The following is a 13,731-nucleotide window of genomic DNA, read 5'->3' as shown; positions in this document are numbered from 1 at the left end:
TAAGAAAATTTCCCCTTTTGGAGCCCTGCCCCTAGGGGTCGGACCAGGCTCATTTATATAAAATATGATTGTCCTTCCCCAATGATGTCTCAAACCAAATATGGATGAAATCCATTCAAGGATAAAGGAGGAGTAGGATTTAAAAGCTTAAATTAAGAAAATTTCCCATTTTGGGGCCCCGCCCCTCTGCCCCTAGGGGTCGGACCTATCTCATTTATATAAAATATTATTGTCCTTCCCCAAGGATGTTTCACACCAAATATGGATGTAATTCACTCAAGGGTTTAGGAGGAGTAGGCTTTTGTATAAATAGTTTTATGCACGGCGGACGGTGCACGATGACAATAGGTCATCCTGACCTTCGGTCAGATGACCTAAAAATGGTGAAACTTCAGTTGATATGAACTTCGCTGTGAGTGATAATTGTTGCCATATGTATTGATGACGTCACTATCTAGTGCATGTGAGCTGTCTTTTCCCTAGCAACCGTGGGATAACCCTGTCAAGTATGGGAGAAATTCATTTCCTTGTGCTTTAATTTCCTAATGATATCTGTTCAGATTTAATACACAAGCTGCATGGTTTAGTATTGCTAATTATTGTTCTAGTACATACAGATGAACCATAGTACAAGTTAGAAATTTCATTTTGCAGTAATATATGCGATGAATCATAGGCGGACGGTACTATCTGTATGCAAATTATGATACCACCAATCGTACATGTATATAAATTTTATTAATTTTAGTGTCTCATAAGCCAAATACGGCTTTGAATAATTGTGTGCGATGGATATTTTTATATGGTACTGTAATTATTTTTAAGATGTGTGACACTTAAATAAAATAACATTGTATTGTATTGTATCAATTGTATTTACATAAGGAGATGCCAAGTGACTTGTCAAAAAGATTACATGTATAATTACAATAGTGTACCCAAATCTTGCAGGGCCCTATAATTACTATATCAAAAGGCCCAAGGGCCTTAACGGTCATCGGACTAACTAGACAATATTCATATATGAAATTAATAGGATATGGTGTCACGGTAGCCATCTTCGATTTGGCACAACCAGAGATGTAACAACACTTCGTCAATATCATATCAGGATCATTTCAGTCACATAACACCAGAAGAACTTTAGAAGAAGTTCAAAATCTGTTTTCAAGATGGCGACTGTGTTGGGCATCTTGGATTTCGGATTGACCCGAAAAATAACAACACTTTGTCAGGACTATTTCATGCAAATTTCAGCCAAATCGCACCGGTAGAACTTGAGAAGAAGTTCAAAATGTGTTTTCAAGATGGCAGCTGTGGCGACGATCTTGGATTTCGGATTGACTCGAAAAATACCAACACTTTGTTGGGACCATGTCAGGATCATTTCATGCAAGTTTCAGCCAAATTGCACTGGTAGAACTTGAGAAGTTCAAAATGTGAATGTTAAATCACGGCGCACGAAGACGGACGAAACATGACGACTATAGTTCATCGTGACCCTTCGGGTCAGATGACCTAAAAACTTCAAAATTTCAGTGAACATAGATAACATGAACTGTGTATAGAAATTCAAAATGTGTTGTAGTCTCTACACAACAACTTCCTTTAACAGATCGAAGTGAGTCACATGTCACATATAAAGGAAAAAACACACTTTACAGTATTCCAAAATATTTGTTTTGGAAAGCCAAGTCATATAAACCGAAAAGCTGGTCATCTGCTGGTAATTTCAATGTTGATGTTGGTCGTGGAAGGTACATACAGCAACTGCATGTATTTGCAGTTGGGATAAAACTGGTGCTTATAACAACAAATTCAATTGATGGGCTTAAAGTAAAGCCAACAGCTGGCTCTTCACTGGATGCTGTGACAAACTCCAAGATGTTTGATAATGTCAATGTGCCTCTTCTTCCACCTATAAATTATCAAAACACTTTTCAATAGTTTTTGGTGTGAAATAAAATGATTATTACATGTACATGGTTTACAGTATCTATATACTTTTGTATCCAACAATGATCAATGACCACATGATGTAACACTACATATTTTTCTGCATTTGCCTTTAATTGTCCCTTTTGATATTCAGCACTTTGATACAGGATCTACGGTGTTTAAAACATTAAAATCCTTGAACTCTCTTATTGAAAATAGGAAATATTATGCTCTTAGATTGAAATTTTGACCAATTCATTGACCTTTTTGCTCCCACCCATCAGCCCCTATAGGAGATTTCAGAAAAGATGGCGTGACCTCATAGAAAGTTTACATCCGGAATCTCAAAGGTACAAACACAGTATGGCGACGGAAAAAATCAATAATAGTTACGTACATGCCCTCTACACAATCAATAATTCCAAGTTTAACAATTAAAGTATAAACTTCTACACTTGTAAATTCAGATTTTAAAATGGATTATTATTGTTTCACAGGTTACTGACATTTACATTTTTATTAGGTCACCTGAGCGACGTCCATCAACGTTTCCTTGTGAACGCAATCATTTGAGTAAATATAAACCGAGCTTAATGAAACTTTGTATGTAGACTACCATTGAAAAGATCTGGGACAAGTTTGAAAATTAGGTTAATTCACCAGTAATTTATGGAGTTATTGCCCTTTGCACTAATAATTACTATTGGACCTTGTGAACACAATGACTTGAGTAAATATGCACGAAGCTTATATTAATGAAGCTTTGTATGTAGACTAACATTGAAAAATCTCAGACGAGTTCGAAAATCAACTTGATTCGACTGTAACATAGAGTTATTGTCCTTTGCACAAATAATTATTATTGGACATTGTGAACATTATAACTTGAGTAAATATGCACTCAGCTTCATGAAACTATGTATTTAGACTAAAATTGGACGAGTTTAAAAAACTGGCCTGATTTGACTGTAACTTACTGATTTATTGACCTTTGCAATAATAATTATTGAACCTTGTTAGCACGATAACTAGGGTAAATATGAACCGAGCTTAATGAATCTGGGTATGTAGACTAACATTGGAAAGATCTCGGACGAGCTCGAAAATCAGCTTGTTTTGACAGTTATTAACGGAGTTATTGCCCTTCTGAACACGATAAATTGAGTAAAATATGTATGCACTCAGCTTCATGAAACTTTGTATGTAGACTTACATTGGAAAGATCTTGGGATGAGTTCTAAAATCAGCTTGATTCGACTTAAATTTAATTACTGTTCCTATTTCGTGAACAAAAGACATCAGTTGGCTAGCAAATAACATAACCAGTTTGTATCAAATACATGGGTAATTGGCTGAGGGGGGAGCTGTTATTTGAGACCATTTTTAGATATTTTTTTTTCTGAAACAGACTATAGTCATCTTGCTTTTTTTCGTATTTTTCTTAAACTTATTTTAACCAACTTACGTTTTTAAGTCAAGTAAGTATTGAAATTACATAATTATGAAGAAATGTAAGCACCAGAAGTATTTAACACTGATAAAATGTGTCTATTTCATGGAATTTTGGAATTTCATGCTAGCCTGTTTGTTACCATGCATATACACAAAATGGCAGATGGTGCTTTCGATCGCTACTTTCTTTTTGTGGCAGATGGGAAATACTGACAAGAGCAGACAATAAAATGCTTAGAAATGATAACATTCCTGTTATTTAGGAACCTTTATCGTAGATATACAGTAAGTATTCATAAAACCTGTATAGACATTGTTAACGTGTTGTTGCCAGTTAGAGTTCATCCACACACACGCTTGTGGAACATTAAAGTGACATGTTTTGTTTTCAACATGGCGATCTTGCTGTTTCTATGCGTAAACGCTCGGAAAAAATGTCCAATGCAATACATTTAGTTCTTATACAAGATGATATAGATATGTTAAGCATCTAACTGATTTGAAACAGTATTTTATTAGCACCAGCAAAGACAAATAGTTTATTTTTTTCAGCAAAAAATGTGAGGGGCACCCTTATTATATTAAGCACTCTTAATAGGGATAAAATACAGTATATTTATGCAGATTTAATGTTGAAGAAATATCATGCACAAGGGGCTGTGTTCCCACCATGTTTATGTGTATAAAAATAAAAAATTGTACCATTGACTGCCCAGATGTACCTTTGTGCAACTTCGTCGTCATTTTTTCTTAAATCTCCTATAAGGGTCAACCACAGTCAATATTTACATAGCTATGAAGATTACACTTTTGAATTTCAACTCGATCAACACTATGTCTATGATCTGATTTCTAAATCTAACAATTTTATTATATACTTACTGGCAACTTCACGAATGTACCTCATGAAGGCCGCATACACTGCTCCCTCCTGGACTCTACCATTAGAACCTGTCTCTGAAAAGTTAGGTTTCAAATAGTGAGTCAGAGCTCTGACTGTTAGTTTCTTATTGGAAGGCCTCAACAGGAAGACAAAAGATGGGACACGGGAACCAATCTGCAAAAACAAAAATGTATAGTTCAGTGCTTCAAACATCAGGCCCAGAAGTCCTGTACATATCACCTAATGTCACATGGATATTTCAGGAAATATCTATAGGTAGCAATTATTGTCCTACCTGCCTTTACCAACAATACTGACAAACGCGATAATGATTAGAACATGTTACTTGAGAATTCATTTCAGGTGACCTTAAAGTTTCCTCTGGTCCAAACTGGGTGAGCTGAAGACTTCAAAAATTTTCACATTTTCTTTTTACCTGATAAATTCCAACCTCATCTAACCCAATTCTCAAATTCTGGATGCAACTGGACTGTGATTCGTCATTGGAGAAAAGTTCATTTAAAACATCATGGCGAATGAAGGTCGGAAGAGGACCATTTTGTAGTATGCTGAGGCCTAAAATATTCAAACACATATATTTACGAGATCGAGGAACAATGTTTTTTGCTAAAAAAAATATAAGCAAATTAATAGAGGATGACAAAGTGAAACGATATAATAAAAAGTGAAATATGTAAAATTTTACATATCTTTTTTTTTAACAATATATTACACATTTCAAGTACTAATATCAGAGATAACTTGGAACAGGAGATCCCAGATGGATCTTGGTGCCTACCAAAGAATGATTTACGTCCGACAATGGAAAAAAGGGATCTTTTCTAGATCTCTGCTTTTAGATCTTTGACTACATACACAGCTAGATGTATACTCTATATGAAAATTGAAAACGATCCCTTCAGTACTTTCCAAGATAAAGCAATAACAAACTTCAATAATCAAAATCCAAGATGGCTACGTGTGTACCTGTCTGCCATCTTGTTGACCAATCTGTCTCAAAATGCAATATGCACAACTATGAACCTAGGGTCCTAACCTACATATGAAATTTGAGAAAGATCTCTTAAGTACTTTCTGAGAAATAGCGGTAACAAGAGAATTGTTAACGAAAAGACAGAAGGACGTAGGACCACAGACGAAAGGCGATTTGAATAGCCCACCATCCCACCATCTAATGGTGAGCTACGCTAATAACCACATAACTTTTATCTAAATACCTGTGTTAAGTTTTAGGTCGCACAGAGTTGTACACATTTCTTCAAAAGTGCGTATGCAATTAGGCTCCAAAAATTGTCTGGAGCACTTAATATCGATCTGATTGAAGCTCCTAGAATGCTGATATACCTTAGCAGTCAGACTTAAGAGAAAAAAATTCTGTCTTTCTATCATCTTTATTGGGGTATATGTATTGAATTGTACTTAAGAGTCAGTACACAAAATATGGCAATTAAAGATGCTCCACCCATAACAAATGGTATTTTTCCTCTATCAAGATCAGTTACAAGTAACAAAAGTTACTAACTAAAAACATGATTAACACTATTGAAAAGTTTGAGCTTCTAATTTTACTTCAAGATAAAAATATTTTAAAAAAAAAAATAATTAATTGCATCCCAAAAAATTGTGTGGCACCATGTCCTATAAGGAATGGAGTAGATTGTGCATGCACCGAAAGGAAACTAGGAGAACCTACATATGAAATTTGAGACAGATCCCTTCAGTACTTTCTGAGAAATAGCGATAACAAACTTTAAGTATCAAAATCCAAGATGGCTGCCTGGCGGCCATCTTGTTGACCGATTGGTCCCAAAATTCAATATGCACAACTAGGGCCCTAGGGGAACCTACATATGAAATACGAGACAGATCCCTTCAGTACTTTCTGAGAAATAGCGATAACAAGAATTGTTAACGGACGGACGGACGGACGGACGGACGGACGGACGGACGGACGGACGGACGGACGGACGGACGGAAGGACGGACGACGGACCACGGACAAAAAGCGATTTGAATAGCCCACCATCTGATGATGGTGGGCTAAAAAGTGAAATATGTAAAATTTTACCATATCTTTTTTTTTAATCAATATATTACACATTTCAAGTACTAATATCAGAGATAACTTGGAACAGGAGATCCCAGATGGATCTTGGTGCCTACCAAAGAATGATTTACGTCCGACAATGGAAAAAAGGGATCTTTTCTAGATCTCTGCTTTTAGATCTTTGACTACATACACAGCTAGATGTATACTCTATATGAAAATTGAAAACGATCCCTTCAGTACTTTCCAAGATAAAGCAATAACAAACTTCAATAATCAAAATCCAAGATGGCTACGTGTGTACCTGTCTGCCATCTTGTTGACCGATCTGTCTCAAAATGCAATATGCACAACTATGAACTAGGGTCCTAACCTACATATGAAATTTGAGAAAGATCTCTTAAGTACTTTCTGAGAAATAGCGGTAACAAGAGAATTGTTAACGAAAAGACAGAAGGACGTAGGACCACAGACGAAAGGCGATTTGAATAGCCCACCATCCCACCATCTAATGGTGAGCTACGCTAATAACCACATAACTTTTATCTAAATACCTGTGTTAAGTTTTAGGTCGCACAGAGTTGTACACATTTCTTCAAAAGTGCGTATGCAATTAGGCTCCAAAAATTGTCTGGAGCACTTAATATCGATCTGATTGAAGCTCCTAGAATGCTGATATACCTTAGCAGTCAGACTTAAGAGAAAAAAATTCTGTCTTTCTATCATCTTTATTGGGGTATATGTATTGAATTGTACTTAAGAGTCAGTACACAAAATATGGCAATTAAAGATGCTCCACCCATAACAAATGGTATTTTTCCTCTATCAAGATCAGTTACAAGTAACAAAAGTTACTAACTAAAAAACATGATTAACACTATTGAAAAGTTTGAGCTTCTAATTTTACTTCAAGATAAAAATATTTTTAAAAAAAAATAATTAATTGCATCCCAAAAAATTGTGGCACCATGTCCTATATGGAATGGAGTAGATTGTGCATGCACCGAAAGGAAACTAAATTATTTCATATCATTTTTTGTGTTAATTAAGCATATGTATACACGATAAAACACCAATTATTGTTCAAATGATGAGTGTTAATTGTTTATGCTGTCGGCTGTGGAGCATCTTAAGCTTTAAGCTATGAAATTAGGCCTTAATGAGCTAGGTGAGCCACATTGGTGTTGATAATTACATATGTACAATGTTATATGTTTTAAAGTAGAAACTGCAAGGAACAAGTTAATACGTTCAGCATTATTAGTAAGGTCTACTTTGTACTAGATTTTAGATGAGTGACTTTGTAGAGATACCCAGTAGATTACAATGGAACTTTTTTAAGATCTTACCAAGAATCTTTCCGACTGTAAGGTAGTCCTCACTCAGCACACTCCTAAGATCATGGTCAAAGTATTTTTCTTTGATGGCCATCAATACCAAACGGAAAAATTCTTTTCTTGGTCCACCCAAGTCGGATACACTCTGGAAAATAACATGAAATTTTAATTGATGCAAATAAGGACTCAAATTAAATTTTGGAAGATAAGGTAATCATAATAGCTTACTGGATCAAAATTGGGTTCAGCAATATATTTTGTTATAATTTTATAGGGATGTTTTTGTCCCCTGCCAGTGAAACAGGTAAGATTGTATTACCTTGTATTAAAGGTACCAATGTTTGAAGTTTCAAAAAATATTATCCATCAATCTGTTCTCAAGTTATTGTTTGATGGAAACCAACATCCAAAAAAACAAACAGACCTTTAAAAAGATGGAGACAAACACTAAAGTCCCCTTCTGTTTCACCGACAGGGGACTAACAAGAGATCCCAGATTGATCTATGCATGTCTGACAATTGTCAGATGGATCTTTTCTCTGCTTTTCAAACTTCGACTATAAAAATCCAAGACGGTTGACCGATCGGTCCCAAAATACTCATGCACAACTAGGGCCCAATGGAAACCCACATATGTCATATGGAATTTGAAACAGATCCCTGCAGTACTGTCTGAGAAATAGCTGTAACAAACTTCAACTATCAAAATTCAAGATGGCGAACGGTCATCCATCTAGTTGCCCGATCAGTCACAAAAGGCAATATGCCCACGTACAACTAGGGCCCAAGGGGAACCTACATATGTAATTTGCGAAAGATCCCTTCAGCACTTTCCGAGAAATAGCTGCTGCTCTAACAAGAATTGTTAACGGAAGGACAGACAGACGGACCACGGACAAGAAGCGATTTGAATAGCCCACCATCATCAGATGGTGGGTTAAAAACTAGCATATCCCTATTGACCACATTTAATAAGGATATCATTATGATTTAAAGAATTAGCCTTCAAGATATTGCAAAGAGATGGCACTTGATCACTATTTACTTACCTCACCATAAAAATCAACCTCTAAAGTTATTCTGAAATTTTTGATTTGCTGAATTTCATCAAAGGCTGTTTCCAAGATGTTTTCACGATCAACACAAATATGGTTGGTTTCTCCTTCAGAAGCTATTGTCTCCGTAACATCTTCAACCTCCAGCTTTCGGCCAACAATGGTATTAGCTTGCAAAAACTTCAGTATTTCTACGGGATTACTCCAATGTGAACAAACTTTCACTACATTTTCCACTATATCTTCTATGTCTTTTGATAATTTTGGAGATACATGTATAGGAAAATCAAGATCTTTTGAAGCTTCATTTCTGTTTGATAACTGATCATTCAAGTTTGGTCTCTCTGCGTGAGGTTCTGCTACATTCGAACCATTAGAAGCTTCCCGTCCATTTCTGTTTGATAACTGATCATTCAAGTTTGGTCTCTCTGTGTGAGGTTCTGCTACATTTGAACCATTGGAAGCTTCCCGTCCATTTCTGTTTGATAACTGATCATTCAAGTTTGGTCTCTCTGTGTGAGGTTCTGCTACATTTGAACCATTGGAAGCTTCCCGTCCATTTCTGTTTGATAACTGATCATTCAAGTTTGGTGTCTCTGTGTGAAGTTCTGCTACATTCGAACCATTGGAAGCTCCGGATCCCTGTCCCTTTGTATTTGACTCTATAAGCTCTACATCCAAATCATTGTTCGATGACCAAATGTCTTGGTATACTGAATGCATTTCAATGTCTGGCAATTCCATATCAGAATCCTCATCACAGCAGGTTACTATATGGGCCCTCAGCATTGTTACACATATTAATTGGCCACATTTGAGACATTCTTCTTTTATCTTGCTGTTGAATGATAGAGTACCTTCATTGTCAGACAAAACATCCACAGTTTCTAGGTTTTTTTTGTATTGGTCTGATAAAAATCCTGGACTGTGGGCTCATCACAGCCTTCAGATTTTGAACGTTCCAGGTGCAGCCTAACACTTCCAATTTTCTTTTGTTTGCTAAGCACTTCAAAAGTTCAAAACCACCAATCCCAATTAACTTAGGGAATGATTCAGACAGCTTCTGTTTCACCTCATTTTCATCGTCATCTGTTGAAAATACAATCCTTTTGAAGCCTAGCCCACTGCTCTGCAAAACTACTCTCTCGCGCGTCCATTAGGAACAGTACTTGCATCTTTGTCCGACAAGCAAACAAAACTTGCTGTCCAGGATCGAGCTGAACTCTTTTTCTTATCTCGTGCCTTAGTCTCTGTCCGTCTCCTTGATCTACCAAATAAAAGCCTGGTTTGTCTCAAAGATGTACCGGTATCAGTAGGAAGACTAGTATTGCTTTTCCCTAAAAAAAAAAAAGGATAAAAAGTTTATCTCAACTATCTCATGGAAATGCAATAAGGTCAAAATTCAAACTAGCTACTAACCAGGGGAAAAACATCCAGGGACCCCAGATTTATTTAAATCAATTTTGTTTGAAAGGACCTTGTGAGTTTTCTATATGTAAAGGGAACTAGAACACTGACACGTCAGAAAGGGCCCCGCTATGTGTCTGACGTGCTTAAGTGGAAAAGTAGTATTTTGACAACGAATTCTTCCGTGTTAGCTATATGTTGCTAATAAATAATTAATGTCAACATTAATTGGGAAACCGATGATGGTACATTATTATAATTCTTTGGAAAAAGTCTTCCAAGTATTTAACTTGAATCCTGATTCCAAGCTAACATTACATTAAGAGCATACAATTAACTCAAATAAATTTGACCTTGACCTTTGACTTAGTAACCTTGGCCAATGACCTTACCTTTGGACAGTCAACTCCTTGTTTAATTCTGAACAACTTTGCATCATAATGTTATAACAAAATGTTTATCAGTTAAGAGCAACAACATTGTGATTTTTTTAAATGTTAAAATCCAAGATGGCCGATTTTTTAATTTAATTTCAGTCTGAAAAATTACCAAGCAGATCTAGGATGGATGGGGAATCATCATGTAAAATATGGGGAAAATACTCCACTCCCTTCCATCATTAATGTGCAAAAGAAAAAAAACGGACAGACGGACGGACGGACAGACGGACGGACGGACAGACGGACGGACAACCTGATTACTATAGGGCACCCGCATCTCGATGCGGGGCCCTAATTAAATTATGCTATTTGTTAAATTTGAGAAGATTTTTGAAGTATAAATTGTTACGTAATGTACTAATGTAACCTACAACAAAGTTTTACTACCATCTCATACTGATAATTATGACAGCATTTGACTCAACTCCTATAACAAATGACTAAATAATGCTCAAAAATGTGTTTTCTCTATATAAACTGTTGTAAACTTAACCCCCTGAAGAAGGAAAGAAAAAATAAAAGACAACTATGTACTTGTAAAAGAGAAAGAGACAATATATAGCAGCATGTTAAAGTATGGTGAACAATATAGACTTTCTTTTTAATGCATATTTAAAAATATTATGCAAGTACATAGGCAATAAATCTGTGACATGAAAAATTACATAAAATATCAAAAAAAAATCCGACCTACCTACCCTATTTTTTTTGGCCTAATGTGACCCCCTAAACAAACATATTTTTTTTTGGCCATATAGATCTTAATTGACACATGTACAGTACTGTATTACAAATATAATAAGAGGCCCATGGGCCTTCATGGTCATCGGATACAGAATGAAACAGACATACAAGCACTATATTGGCCTATCAGGCATTTGAAGTCTGTGATAATATCTATTTAACCTTTTATCTATGAAGGGTATTTCATTCCATTATAAGTATATGTTACATTTCCTATGAAAATAAAGGAAATAATGCTCATAAATGAGTTTTCTTTGACCCTGGGGAGGAAACTCTTGAGACCCCAGGGCCATAAAATTCACAAATTTTGGAGAGGACCTCGAGACCTTTCAATCTATGAAGAGAATTTGATTCTACCACATCTGCGGATGGAGAAGATTTTTGAAATTTTAGCCATTTTGTCCCCTTTTGCCCCCCACCCCCCACCCCCCACCCCAGTACATTGGGGCCATATAATTCACAATTTTGATTAGCAGTATGCCTTAGAAGTTTTGTGCAAAAATTCATTGAATTGCTTCAGCAGTTTTGGAGAAGTTTAAAATGTAAATTGTTAATGGACACACAATGCATGACGACGGACAAAAGACGAATAGAAAAGGTCACTTGAGACTTTGTCTCGATCAGGTTACCTAAAAATGTAGAGCCAAACACCTGTGGTCCCACACATGCCAGATTCTTGTTCACAGCAGTTTCATCCTCAGAGGGAAATACAAAATAAAAGCCACAAGAGGGCCACAATGATGCAGGTGGTTACGACTGTTTTCTCCCTGCCATAATTTTATACAAACACATGTGAATTGAAGAGTCGGCAAGGGGGACAACTCCTTTTTAACTATATTTTTAGGTTTCGCAATACTATAATTATACAGATTGCCAATATCATGTATCATAATGTGGGACCAAAAAAATGATTTCATTCATAAAAAACATCTCTCTTTTTTTTTACACTTTCAAATGACATGGGGACATTGCCAGTTGAAATAAAACTGAATGTGCTCAAAACATTTTCAAGACATTTGTTGTGATGATTTATTTCCATTTTGTGATATTTACTGTCTCTTTCCTTATGTTCCAATTCCATTCTGATTCATGAATGCATGATTTTGTATGGACATGTAAAACACAACCGAGTTTTGCTGACTACATGTACAGTAGAAATAAGTTGATATTAAAAAAAGTGATATCCATTGTATCTTTTAAATACATGTCAAGAAATATTACAATGGATTTCAGAAAACAGGTACATTTTGTAAATCAAATGAAATTTGATACATTTGATAAATTTAAATTTTTTGATACATCAAATCAATTAAGAATATTCTGATTGCATCAAACCCAAAAGCATAAAGGAAGGACTAAGACAAAACTAAAACAATGAAGCAGCAGTATAACAACAAATACTGTAACGGAACAAGAGAAATATTGAGAAACATTAACATTAAATTCAATTTACCTTTGTATCGCTTGAGAGCCTCCTGAAATCGGATCCGGTCACCCATGGTTTCCAACCCAAGGCTTTGGAGTGAGGGATTGTCTAAGTTGAGACAAACTTCAATTTCTGTCAATTTGTTGTCCTTGAATATGGGCCATAGGGTCGACAGATTAAGCGATTTCAAAATATCCTCCACCTCGTTAACATTATGATTGGCCATTTTGAAAGCCCCTATAAGGGTAAAAAAAAATGAGTTTTTATAATAGCAAAGTAATGAATATGAGTGAATGAGATTGCTACTTTAAAACTCAGTGTTAGGAAATTGGGCTATGCATAATATTATAAAAAGCTATATCTATGTAATTGTGTGGCAGGAGAGGAGAAAATCAAAATGTAGTGGTCAGACCGGGATTCAAACCCGGAACCTCCCAACACTAGCCGAATGCTCTACCGCCAATAAGATAATTTAAGTTCGCCTACGAGTTCCGTAATTTGAATATGAGCAGACAACGGCAAATCACAAAATTGAACATCATCGCATGAAAAGTTCTAAAAATATTTAAAGGGCCACTACCTTTCCGAAACGGCTTTTAATTTTTGAAATGGGAAAGTAAACGAAATTGATAATTTTATAGAATCACAAAAGTTAGTAACTTTTAATACTGTTAATACTACACTTACCATCACCTTAATTTAAATAACTTAAATGCAAACTTCATAACGCGGGTTGTTTTATGTTTCCCACTGTCATCCTAATTACCATGTGTCGGTTGACGTTGATAAGACGTAACTATTGAAAAAATATTCTTGTTTCCTGTAAGTTGTAACGCCCTTTAAAAATGAAGGGTTGGTAGGTAGGGTTTTTTTTTATATATTTTTTCTCTTCATCCCAGTTTCTTGCAGTGAAAAACTGAAGGAGACTTTATTCAGCCTTATATTTATAAACCATGGATTTGATTCCCAGGGGATTATTGTT

At 35.7% G+C, this 13,731-nt stretch overlaps 1 protein-coding gene across 1 annotated transcript; it reads right to left on the bottom strand.

Annotated features, from left to right (window-relative positions):
- Window positions 1-723: 723 nt before the first annotated feature.
- On the bottom strand, window positions 724-9,877 carry LOC138333360 (putative leucine-rich repeat-containing protein DDB_G0290503). Its single transcript, XM_069281704.1, has 5 exons — window positions 8,727-9,877; window positions 7,690-7,822; window positions 4,710-4,849; window positions 4,273-4,447; window positions 724-1,918 (listed from the first exon to the last, which is right to left on the bottom strand). The coding sequence occupies exons 1-5, from the start codon at window positions 9,519-9,521 to the stop codon at window positions 1,659-1,661; spliced, it is 1,503 nt and encodes a 500-aa protein (XP_069137805.1). The 5' UTR covers window positions 9,522-9,877; the 3' UTR covers window positions 724-1,658.
- Window positions 9,878-13,731: the final 3,854 nt, after the last annotated feature.

The sequence above is a fragment of the Argopecten irradians genome, chromosome 10, assembly GCF_041381155.1.
Source record: "Argopecten irradians isolate NY chromosome 10, Ai_NY, whole genome shotgun sequence".
Classification (NCBI taxonomy): domain Eukaryota; kingdom Metazoa; phylum Mollusca; class Bivalvia; order Pectinida; family Pectinidae; genus Argopecten; species Argopecten irradians.
The sequence above is the reverse complement of the archived record's forward strand: the minus strand, read 5'-3'. Positions and strand labels throughout refer to the sequence as shown.

What these genes read in the sequence shown, in the direction of transcription:
- LOC138333360 (XM_069281704.1), bottom strand. Translation starts at nt 9,521, where the DNA reads ATGCTGAGGGCCCATATAGTAACCTGCTGTGATGAGGATTCTGATATG. An exon ending in AGGTTGATTTTTATGGTGAG is followed by an intron (nt 7,823 to 8,726) that starts GTAAGTAAATAG and finishes GTTATTTTCCAG; the next exon opens with AGTGTATCCGACTTGGGTGG. An exon ending in ATGAGGTTGGAATTTATCAG is followed by an intron (nt 4,448 to 4,709) that starts GTAAAAAGAAAA and finishes TTGTTTTTGCAG; the next exon opens with ATTGGTTCCCGTGTCCCATC.